General features: G+C 39.3%; 1 protein-coding gene across 1 annotated transcript; it reads left to right on the top strand.

Annotated features, from left to right (window-relative positions):
• The first annotated feature begins 339 nt into the window (after positions 1-339).
• Positions 340-1,538, top strand: LOC117788722 (signal recognition particle receptor subunit beta). Its single transcript, XM_034627564.1, has 4 exons — positions 340-502; positions 575-881; positions 936-1,061; positions 1,119-1,538. Exons 1-4 carry the CDS (start codon positions 397-399, stop codon positions 1,312-1,314), a joined length of 735 nt encoding a protein of 244 aa, XP_034483455.1. The 5' UTR covers positions 340-396; the 3' UTR covers positions 1,315-1,538.
• The last annotated feature ends 11,103 nt before the right edge of the window (positions 1,539-12,641 follow it).

The following is a 12,641-nucleotide window of genomic DNA, read 5'->3' as shown; positions in this document are numbered from 1 at the left end:
CTGATGTTTATTTTCAAAGGTCCGCGCTTGATCCGCCAAAAAATGTTTTTTTATTTAAGACGCTGCCACCTGGCTGGAAAACAGCTGCCATTTATTTGAGCGTTGCTAGTTCAATAAATCCGATCTAAATCATTAAAATATTCGTTTCTTGAGAATAATTTCCTTGAACGTAAAAAAAATTATTAAATTTTATGAACATTTTTAGCCAAAATGATTCTTAGTTTTTGGAAAAAGGCACTAAAAAGAAATATGATCTAGATCAATTATTATGGCTGCCAGACATTCAAATTAACTGTAACTTTTTCTGCCAGGTGGCAACGTCTTCCAAATATAACAAGCAAATTGATTATATTATTTAGTTCAGGTGTGGAAAATTGGACTTTCATATAGAACAAAATGGATAAACTGAATGAAAATACCCGCGAGAAACATCCAGTGAAGCTGGGAGACATCAACTTTACGCCCATAGTGATAGCACTGCTGCTGGGATTTATTATAGTCGGTAAGTAAGCCACGCCACGTAGATGACCACAACAACAAGAAAGAGTTTGAAGATGCTCCTTTCCATTTCCAGCAATCTTTGTCATTTTGAGGCGACGCTCGGCAGGTCGACGTGACTTTCTGTTAACCGGCTTAAGTGAGGCGGGCAAGAGTGCGATATTTATGCAGTTGGTGCATGACAAATTTCCGGAAACCTTCACGTCCATTAAAGAGAATGTGGGTGAATACCGATCGGGAAACTCGTCTGGAAGGCTGGTCGACATACCTGGACATTATCGCGTGCGCGACAAATGCTTCGAGATATACAAACGCAATGCTAAGGGCATCATATTTGTAGTGGACTCCGTGACCGTACAGAAGGACATTCGTGACGTGGCTGAGTAAGTGAGCATGTGGCAAATAGTGTCTCTCCTCTAACCACATTCCCATTGCAGCACACTCTATACTATTCTGGCAGACAGCGCCACTCAGCCTTGCTCCGTGCTCATATTGTGCAACAAGCAGGATCTGACGACGGCCAAGAGCTCACAAGTCATAAAGACTTTGCTGGAGAAGGAACTGTAAGTCTTAAGGATAACTTAATGATCAAAAAATAATTTGGTATGTCTATTTTTTAGTCACACAGTGCGGGATACACGAAGCCGCAAACTACAGTCCGTGGGCGACGATGAAGTGAACAAACCCATCATATTGGGCAAACCAGGACGCGACTTTGAATTCGCGCACATTTCGCAAAATGTACAATTTTTCGAGAGCTCCGCCAAGGATAATCAATTGAACAATCTCACTGACTGGATTGATCGCATGTTGTAAATGCTGGCATCTATGAGGACTGAATTATACTATCCTAAATGAAACAATTGATATTTAGAAGCATTCAGCGAAGTTCGCTTTCGCACATTTTTTCTATTTACACTCTCAGAGTAAAGTCCCACATATGTTAAATCCTTTGAAATTGCTCCATCCCGCTTCTGTAAATCTGTATTTAGGTTTATAATGAATTTTTTATAATTACATTATCTTTTGAATAAGATATATACGAAAAGAAATAAAGTTTTTTAAATGTTGACAATGAAAATAATAGAAAGCAGTGCAGGCAATCAGTTGTAAAAAGAAAGTCCAGTTGTTGTTTTCAGGTATTATTAACATTATTAAGTATTGGTTAGAAATTCGAATGTACATGGTTGCCCATATTCGACGGACCCATGTTTTTTTTTTTTTAAATCAAAGAAAAAAATAAAAATTTGGCGGTTGGCAACCTTAATCATTTAATTTGTTCCAAGTAGATTTGTTTGCATCAATTTTTGAATATGATATCTCTCAAATGGCCGCCTCTGGCGTTGATGGCGTATTGTGCCCTTTTTGCAGCATTTTCCATCGTTTTCGCCAACATTTCGGCCGGAATAGCGGCTATTTCTTCAAATGCAAATCAACGCGAATAATCCGTTGTAAAGTGGACCGAGCCATGCCCAACTGCTGAGAACGGCGTTTTTGGGATGTTCTTGGGGACCTCTCAACACTGGCTCGTACGGCAGCGATATTCTCGGCCGATCGCCTTGGTCGACTTTTATTTGGCCTCTTCGGATTAGAAAGAGCCTCACCAGTCGAAAATTTTTCGTATAAACGCTTAATGGTGTTCTTAGAAGGTGCACTTTTCACATTTTTTAATTTTTTAAAAGCACGTTGAGTTTTTACAATTGACTTGTTCTGTTGAATGTAAATTTCAACTATTTCAGAGCGCTCGCGTGGCGTGTATTGTTCCATGGTAAAAATCTGCTTGGACTGACGCTTCAAACGCGGTATGTCATTAAGCGATCTGACATCTCTGTCAAAAGTTATGGAGTTGCTAGATGGGTCCGTCGAATATGGGCAACTTTAAAATATCGCATGTTTTTGAGGTTTCCACGCGCAAAAGTAGAAAATTAATAATATCGGCTAAGCTAAACCTATCAAATAGTTTGTTTGATATATAATTGCTGTAATTTGGAATGTTTTGATGCCAACCGAAGCTGATGTAGCCACCTAGCGATCAAACGGTCAACAACGCCACAGCAGCGCTTTAAGCCAAAGGTTGCCACTCGTTAAAAATTTTCCATTTTTTACTTAAAAAAATAGGTGACATTTCCGAAAATTGGTATTCTGAATTTTTGAATCTTTTTTCCAAATTTTCATTTTGCGCCAGAATTTTTTCATTTTCTTTAATTTTGTTTTTTATTAGTCTTTCGCATTTAATGATTGTTAAAGGATGTGGACTAAAGATTGGCACGGGCCTTTTCGGGCTTCGTGTTCCGCGGGTCTCTTCAAAAAATCCACGGTCACGAAAAGGCACGATTTCACAGTTTCTGTTCATAGGGATTGATACCATTTTTCTGAAATAATTCGCTGTTAATATCATTTCTGCATTTCTTTTATCGATTTGCATCGAAATTTTTATTAATCTTAATTTTATACTTATCAAATGCGTTAATAAGAGGAAAAAGATATGAATCGCTAAAATTATCATGTGAAACAAGTAAATTTTTAATTTTGTTCGATTTTGAAAAAAAATTGAGAGTTGTGAAAAATGTTTTTAATTTGTTTGTATTATATAATAATTTCGGGTTGGACCTTTTTGAAAATATGATCGGGCCGGGCTTGATAAATTTAATTCGGGCCTGGGCCAGGCCTCAAAAAGAAGGCCCGTGCCCATCTCTAATGCGGACAGTAAACTGCTTGCTAGTCAGCTGTTTTTAAATTCAGCCCAAGAGTATGCAATTAAACGGCGAAGCATGTAAGTAATAAATAAAAATCAAAAATGCAAAAAACTAAAAAAAACTAAGAAATTTGATGAAAATTTAAAATTTAAAATTAGATAAAAAATTAAGGTGAACATTTAAAAGTATTTTTGAAGTTCCTCGGGGAAAAAGTTGACAAATTCAATTCTAAAAAAAAATATATCAAAAAATCGAGAAAACTCGAACAAAAATTCTGCAAAATTTTTAAAACTTCTTAGCTGAAAAAGAAAAAAGTCGAAAAAAGGTATATTGAACTGTTCAGCTTAGCCGAGATAATAAATTTTCTACTTTTGTGCGTATTTGAACTTAAAATCTCCTTTATAGAAATGCTGCCGGCGACAACAACAACAGTTACAAGAACAACAACAGAAAAGGCGTCTGGACCAAGCATTATAAATAAGGAACTTCCCTACAGTCCACTTTTTCAGATCCCTTGTTAGAGTTTTGCGGCAGTTCTTGAATTTACAGAGTTCCCTTCTATTTATGTTGTTGCAGTTTTTGTTGTTTATTCTATTTTTCTAGTCGACTGTGCAAGAAAAAAAGAAATCGAGACGTGAATGTAAAGTTTGTATTATATTCTATTATTTTCTAGGTATGTTTTTGATATGAAATTTGTAATTTTTTATAGCGAGATAAAATATTAATAAGAAAATGATTTAATTGATTTCTAAGTTCTTCGTCTGAAAAACGGCTGGAACTCAAATTCCAGTAAATAAACAAATTCAACCAACTGGTCCAGAAACAAACTGAAGTTATCCAATAACCAAATGTTTGGCGCATGCGCAAGCTTTCAAACCTTTTTCGCGATTTGAAACCTTTGAGGGAGCATTAGCATTAGCATCAGGCGCAGCACAAGCATAAAGCTACAGCAGCTGTTGATAGCTGGACTGTCCGAACGACCGATCGATCAATCGACCGGCCAAAGATCAAACAGCCGACATAAAAATCAATGAGCTCGACCTGCGTTCGTCTCCTCTGACTAGATAGAATTTCTAGGCTGGCTGAATTTCTAAGAATTGAAAGCTTTTATGATTTGCCGAACTATAAAGCAAACGGATCACGGGAAGTGGAGCTGGGCGGATGTGTGGCCACTCAATTCTCTTGGTGGCGGCAGCTGCCATCGCTAATGTGGCGGGGCAACGTTGGTGGCATATTCTTTGACGGTTGAGGAACTCAATTTCGAGGAAAAGCGCGAGGACGCCGCTGGCTGACCAATAAACTGCCGAACCTTTTAAGAGATTTGGTTTCTCTATTCCCAAGTCCGTTTTCTGCTATAGCTATAATAATACAAAGAAATTTGATAAAAAAAAAAAACATAAAACTGTTTCTTAAAACATAATTTTATTATTGGACTAAAATTTCATTAATTTATAACCTAATTCAATTACAAAATAAAAAAATATATATATGACAACCTAGTTTTGCTAAATTTTTAGAATAATTACAATTATTATACTATATTATTAATTTAATATTGTGACTAGTGCTTTTATCGATAAATTATTAAATAAATAAATAGAAGACTCCTAGAGATACTTTCTATTTTCTGACGGAATTATTTCCCGTTTGTACTTAATTGATTTATTCAACCCTAAGCGTTTTGCTCAGTCTCCAGTTTCAACACCCCTGCACTTTAAACGAACGCTTCCTGAGTTCTATATCTGCTCCTACACAGCTGCTCCCTCAGGCTGCAGTCGTGATTCGGTGTCATGTGCATTGGAGCACGTGCTACACTCAAAAAAGGGGCCTCAAGTGCAGCCAGACTTTGCACTTTTTACAGCTGCAGACAATGTTTGATGACAATGGGGTCCCATATGTTGAAGACACGCTTTAGCCAAGCGGAAGAACGACGTCTCCGTCTGAGCTGTGGTCTGGTCTGGTCTGGTCTGACCCTTCCTGGCCTGGTTCTTGGCGCGTACACAGTAGCTGCAAATTAAGCACAGCTGATTAGGCAGACAAATGCAACAGGCGTTTTTTCTGATTCTTCTTCTTTTTTTTTTTTTGGAGGGAAACAGTTTGAAAAAATCTGATATGTTTGGCCAGCTCCGATTACCAATTGGCCGAAAGCAGAGTGCTGCAAAAATTCACTGGAAGACCAGACAAGTTGCGCATTTTTGAGGTTAACCTGCGTGTCCTATTGAATTACGGGAGTACCAGACCGTTAGTATGGATGGACAAAGCCTTAGCTAGTTGACTTGACTGGGCAATAAATCTGCGCTTATTTTTTTAGTTTTTTTTTTTTTATTTTTTTTAGAAAGTAAATGTACGATTTATGTACTTGAATATTGGTCGATGGCAACGGGCGCGCGACTTCAACATGGTTTGGAATCGATGGTTTGGTTCGTCGAAAAGATGTTTCGAATATGGATCCCTCCCCTTGGATATTTTAATAAGCCTGCTCCGCAATTATGCAGCTTGGGGTCCAAACAAAGCGGGTGCCAGTTAAAGTTTTTATGTACACAGACCGCGACGTTTTGTGGATTTTAAGATGGCAACGGGGCAGACGTTGAGAGGTGTTGGACAACAGAGCAGCACCGCAGCACCGCAGCACCGCAGCACCACTGCACCACTGTCTTCAACATATGCAATTTATTTTAACACATCGTTAAAGCTCAAAAAATAAATCTTGACGCGCCGGACACTGCAATTATCACCTCTGCATAATCAGCAATGCAACAAGCAAGAAGGCAGCTCGTCGAACAACGAGAGCAACGCATGCCTCCCGGCTGAATAAAGGCCGTAACCGTACCCCGTACACCGTACCTCGTACCCGGCTCGAAAGACTCAAAGAAGTGAAGAGAAGCTGCGACAGCTGCCACAACAGCAAGTTAGCTCTGTTAGCTTTCATTTTTGGCACTGCCCGACCGACCGATCGACCGCCCGAACTACCGACCGACCCACGCGGCCCTTGTGTGAGGACGGATATACTCGTATGTAGGTACTTCACATAATGGCAGCCCATTTAGCACCTTGTTGACGCGGCATCTAATTAAACGCCAGTCGATGCAATTTTCATGTAACGCCAAATTGTAGCGCCTGGCCATCACGATGCATTGATGATGATTTCAGACAGATGATGGAGTTCGAGTTGAAGACTGGAGACTGGAGTGGTAGACAGAAGACTCCAACAATGGCTTGTCATCAGCCGAAGAATGAAAAGTGTTCAATTTGATTTGACGCTCGCTTTCAACGAACGACTTTCTCATCAGGCTCGCTTTAAGCCCAAATTGATGATTATTTTTGATTTCGGCACATACTATTTCTTGATTAATTATAATGCGGTCTTTGCTCCGAGACCCACCAAAAGCAGCAACAGCAACAGCAGCAGCAGCTGCTGCCAACTTTTGTTGCCAAATTGAAGCTTTGTTGCCCATAAACGTTTCTCATGACACGATCCTCAGTCTGGGGGCAGGCATAATTATGGGTTAAGTCCATTCCAGGAGCTACAGTGGAGTCATCTACGGGTTACTGCTCTTCTTTCTTTCTGTGCGTGCTTATATCAGTTCGTGAGATTGTTTGCATTGGCTTGGTTGTTGCATTGGCAACACGGTTGTTGGTAGCTGGAAGCTGAAAAACTGCCAGCTTTTCATGTCAATTCCACATCTCGGCTCTGCATCATTAAGTTTATTTTTATAGGAAATTATATATTTAAATGCAATAATTTGGGGGCTACCGAAATGAAAGGGGCTTTTTTAAGGAAAACAATGCCCGTATAAAGTTATTTCAAGGTCAGGTTTTTATCAAACTTTTGGTTTCTTTTTTTGTAGCACATTAAACCTAGAAAACTGCGCTGTAAGCTTTCATGTGCTTTCATAATGTGATTTTCAGAATTTATCTAATGCTCATTTCATAAACTTTCGCTTATTACAGCACATAAACATAGAAAAGCTTTCATGTGCTTTCAACATTTAATTGGCAAGCTTTTCATAATTAATTATCAAAATCTTGGGTATTCTTTAGAAAATTTTGTATTAATTGTTTTTTATTTCAGAACATAATATTAAGGATATAGTTAAAGCTTGTTTAATATTCTGCTGCCTAGATTGTTCCTTAGCTGGAGCTTAATGCTTAGCAATTGTGCTTTAAAAGATTGTTTGTTTTCTAATGTATATTTTCTCACCGTGTTACGCTTAGCTTTGTAATAATGGCTCTTGAGCAATATTGATAATTGCCAGCATTTATTTGGAACCACCTCATTAGAATTCGTATTCAAAACGATGATCTCTCTTTTTTTGCACTACCCCTGCTAACGTGTGGGCCATAAACAAGTGCGGCCTCCACCATCTAAATGCAAATGCGCAACAAAATTACTTAAACACGCTCCACGGTCCAAAATATGAGGTGGGGAGGGTGGGGAGGGGTGGGAGACACGGAGGTTACCCCTCGGCTAAACGGGTACGATATGGTTATGTTATAGGTCCATCGTTGCGGCACGCTACTGTCTATCAGAGTCTTTTGACTTTGGCAAATTAATCAACAGACATATAGTCAGAGACGAAGACGAAGAAGCAGGTGTAGGCAAAGGGAAGGGAAGCCACAGGCGGGATCGGGTAATTCGTCTGTCCAAAGCGCCGTCGCAGAGCACAAAAATTCAAAGCAAGTACATATACATATGTACATTTAGTCCATATAATATCTATTCGACTGTGTGTATGTAAGTGTGTGTGTGTGTGTGGCGGTCACACTTTTGATTTTCTATAATTTGAGGCTTGGCTTGGATCGCTGCTCTGCCAGCCGAAAACATGCGCGGTCAGTCGTGTGCGGCGTAAGGCAACCAAATGTATCGAAATGCAACCGACCGATATAATTGCGTTTTTTCGTGAATATATTCATACTCATTCACACACACACACACATACACACTCATACCATGAAACATGGTTGGCCGAGCGACACGCGCAACAGGCTTTTTCATATGTAAAGCACATGATTTTCCAATTGGAAAATTAGTCAAATGTGTGTGTGTGAGTAATAGTCAGCTGTCTATAGGGTGACGGTAGAGGGTGCTTGCTGTGGTTTGGTGGGGTGGGGTGTGGGAACGGTCGCTTCAATAGCAGCGCACGCGTGGCCAGCCCGGCATAAAGGAGGCGACAAGCGAGGCGCAACCGAAGCAACAAAAGCCAAACCATTGAAACGAATGTTTTGCCTCAGCAATTATAGGCCCCTAGAAACATCGAGTTGGCAGCACCAAAAATCAAAAAAAGAAGTTGGGACCACACACACACACACACAGTGGGCACAGGATCCTGGCCAGCAGCCGTGGTCCTAGTCCATGGCAAATCGAATTGGGGTCGGCTAATTGGGGATACGGCTTTAAATTTTTTGTTGATTTTTTGGAGCCGCCGTCCATGATTAATGCGCCCGCGACAACGTGTGAGTTCCGTATGAAGGGCAGCAGCAGCTAAAGAAACGACAGCAAACATAAAAATGAAAACGAATCTCATGCCCACCCAGGTACAAGGCATTGGTCGTGATGACCACGCGGCCGGTCCGTCTCTCCTCTGTAAGGGCAAGAGCACGGACAGTGGCAGGGGCAGGGGCAGGGGCAGGGGCAGGTAGTCCAGTCGCACGCCAGACACAGACGACGATTGATGGACTTCACACGTTGCCCGGCCAGAAAATGATGGCTATCTCTGTGGCACACATACTTGCTCACAGCTTGCGGCGTTGTGTGGGTAGCTCATCAGTCAAATTGGCTGCAATCGCAATCACTCTCTCTATGTGGCACAGCAGACGTTGCAGAGGCAGAAGCAGACGCAAAACGAAGACGAACACAGCGACGACGACGACGTTGACGCTGGCTGAGCAATGTCAAAAACCAAACAAACCGACAGACATAACGAAATGTCTTCAGTTCTGAGTTGCTGACCAGGGATGGACATGAGTTCTTACAATGTACTGCAACCATAAGAATATTATTTATTTGCGCTTATAATTTTATTTAATCAACACAGCAACAAATTAAAAAGAAAAATTTAATTCGATGGATTTGAAAAAAAAAGAATTAAAAGAAATGTGAAATAAAAAAGTAAAGAAAATATGTGGTTATTGTGGTCTTGCCAAAAGTAAAAAGCTGAACAGGTCTTAATAGTTCTCAAACAAGCAATGTTGGCAGAGTTGTCGATAAAAAAATGCAGCATCATATAAGAGGCCAAATAATAATATAATTGCCATTCCACAAGAAAACTGGATAAGATTTGACAAAGTTACGACAGTTTCAAGTTTTCAAAAAAGCGGAAAAGTATAAAAAAACATGCATTGTTATGAAAAAATTGAATTTTCTTTTTTGATGTAAATTTTTCATGAAAATCGACTTGATTAACTCAATCTATCGTCAAAAATATTGTCAAGCTGAATTTGTTGAAAATCGTTTGCGGGAAAATCAAGTAGTCCATTTTTTCATGTATTTTTATGTCACTAGCAACAGTGGTTTTGTCTGTATTAACTAAAATATTCCAAATCACCTAAAATATTTGGGCAACATGCTTTGCTATTAAACCAAAACAATTGCCTGTCCAGCCCTGGCTTTGTCTGCTGACACTTGCACAAATTATGTGGTAGTCATCATCATCGTCCGACTTTGGCGTCCTGCAGTTAGTTGCGCCGATTTCCGTTTGTCTCGGCCTGAGTACAACATGACACTAATTAAGTTCTGCGGTTTGTGACCATTCCCGTTTCCCATTCCATTGCCCCTGCCACTGCCGCGCTCCTTCCTCATTTGCTGCGCTTTGTCACTGCGCGGCTTGCGTGTGATTTGTGTCGTTTAGTTGTCCGGATCGGGTGAGGTTGATGGGGGAGGGAGGGAAGGGTACGCTTTGAAACTTTGCCGACATTGAGCAGGCGCTGTATTCAGTTTTTGGGGTTTTATGTCGCATATTTGTTTGGTTAATATGTAAAAATCTGTGGCATTGCCAAAGCATCTTGTATTTTGTTGTCCTCATTGCCATGTGGCCATACCGCCATATTCACTCAATTGCAACTGTGATGTGTTGTGTTGTGTTGTGCCATGAACGCCAAGTCTGTCAGACCTTAATTCCTTTTTACGGTCATTTTAATATCCATCAAATCGCATCGCTGGTTCGCAGCGTTCTACGCTCGTTGGCTTCTCCTCCAAAGAGCCTAACAGCCAAAGAGTTTTTTTTTAATTTTTTTTTAGCATTTTGCTCTGTCGATGAATGTTTCATTCGGCTGATTTGTATGTTTCGGTTTAAGGTTTACATACTCACTTGCACATATATACATATCTGATGCGTGTTTTGTTGCTGTCAGTGGAGCGTTAATAGTAGCACAATGTATGTAGTTAGTTGGCCTGTACTTTGGGTTTGCCGACTCTAAAAGCTAAAAGCTAAAAGCGAGGTTGCCAAGCAAGGGCTCCTCGAGTTGAAGAAGGCAATTGCATAATGTAACCCAGAAGGCGATGCTATTTAATGATATGAACACAAGTCCGCAGTTTAGCAAAAAGGGTCTACGATCTGAATGACTTGGCAGGCCCAAGTGCCATGAAGTTTTTAGGCAACATCATCGCCCATTATTAATCATTATAGGAATTTCTATCAAGTCAGAGACTCAACATAGGTCAAAATACTTCACAGGAAACTATCTGCCTTTATTTTAAGGAATCATTTATTACACTTAGGTCTACTAGATATGCAATTTATTTCAAGAAAGTTAAAGAAAAGTACAATTAAACAATTAATAATAATTTAATTGAAGTTAAGACTTAACAGTGTTGGAATTAAGAATAGACAAATTGCCCCAAAAAGTAGTCTATGTTCAAGGTAAAATGAGATCGATGCTTCTTCTTATTTTCTCCCTCTCTCTCTCTCTTCTTGCCTGCCTGCTTATCACCACTCTCTGTTAACGCACTCCAACATACACGTATTATGCTCCCAGCTCATTGAATCTCTACCTCGTTACGCTCAGTTGATTATCACGTGCTTAACTTATCAATGACACGATCATCCATAGTGCGATCGTTGCCATTGCATAGTTACAGGCAGGCTTTAGCTATAATACGTCTACAATTACAAGTATGGAATATAATAAGCAAAATATCTAAATAGTTGTTGGCCAGAAGCACGTTTATTTGCCACATTTCACGCATGCTCGAAAATTACGCTGCCAGTCCACTGAGTCTATTTGTTTCAGCCACAAGCCAACTGGCAGCCAAGCATGACTGACGTACGCGCCACCAAAACCAATTTGGTTGATCGAAACCGTCAAACCGTCAAAGCTGACAAACACAGCAGCCAAATTGGGTGGAGCGTGTGGCGACTTGGAGGTTATACTAATTAAATAATTTAGGGTCTAATGATCTTGGACTTAGATTGTAAATGTTACTTAATAAAAAAGTGCCAAAAAATTATGTATTTAATATTTTATAAAGATATGAAGGATTAAAGTTTTCGAGGAAATATATAACCTACATTTTTTAGAAAAAATTTGAATTTCCTAAGTGAGATAAATTTTTATCAAACAATTCAGAGGTCAAACCATGATTTAACTGATATTCCGCTTAGAAATATGGGTAAGTCTTAAAAAAGTTATGATAGTATGTATAAAAAATATCGAAATACTTAGAAAAAATTAAGTTCACCATTTGGGGTGAAATCATTACAAGTTTTGTATTCCTCATGAAAATCGAGAAATTTTTATAAATTTACAGCAGTTTTAATTTTTAGTTAAAAAATGGAGGGGATTAGACGATTGTATCATAACTGATACACCCAATTTTCTAATACATTCAATCAGTTTTTTCCAAAATTTTACATTTTGTATACAAAGGAAACAAGAGAAGATAGATATAGTTTACATAATTTATCTGATATAAATTTTTTTAAATGGGTGACTATTCTATTTAAATGTGGTACAAAATACATTTTCAGATGCCAAGCTACATTTAATCTCTTTCTTACATAGTTTATAATAGGATTTATCCCTTAGTTCCCCACACGCTTCTTAGACAAGGTCTTTGGACAAATCTTCTGACTGGCATCCTCTGGCTGAACGCTTCAATGAATCATACATACGTTAACAAAGTTGCTCAACTCGCCGGCAGTTGGCAGTCAAGCAAGACAATTCGAATTCCAGCCAACGTTCATTCCCACACTATTGAAATATTTCGCATAAATGTTGTTGAAAAACGCAAAAAAAATTATAATAAAAAAATAAAGAATCTATATGGAAACCGACAAAGCACAAAAAATTAGCTACAAGATGTGAAAAACGCTACAAATGCACTTGCGGTTGCCATTTATGAGCTTCAAAGGGTTCCCCCCCCTCCCTTAGTAACATATCTGCCACTCTGTCTCCTTTCCCCATCCCTCGGTAAGTTGGTGCATAGCTCTCGTGTCTGGAGCGTGTGTC

Source organism: Drosophila innubila (genome assembly GCF_004354385.1).
Source record: "Drosophila innubila isolate TH190305 chromosome 3L unlocalized genomic scaffold, UK_Dinn_1.0 0_D_3L, whole genome shotgun sequence".
In the NCBI taxonomy this organism is placed as follows: Eukaryota; Metazoa; Arthropoda; class Insecta; order Diptera; family Drosophilidae; genus Drosophila; species Drosophila innubila.
This window is presented reverse-complemented; position numbering and strand designations above follow the sequence as displayed.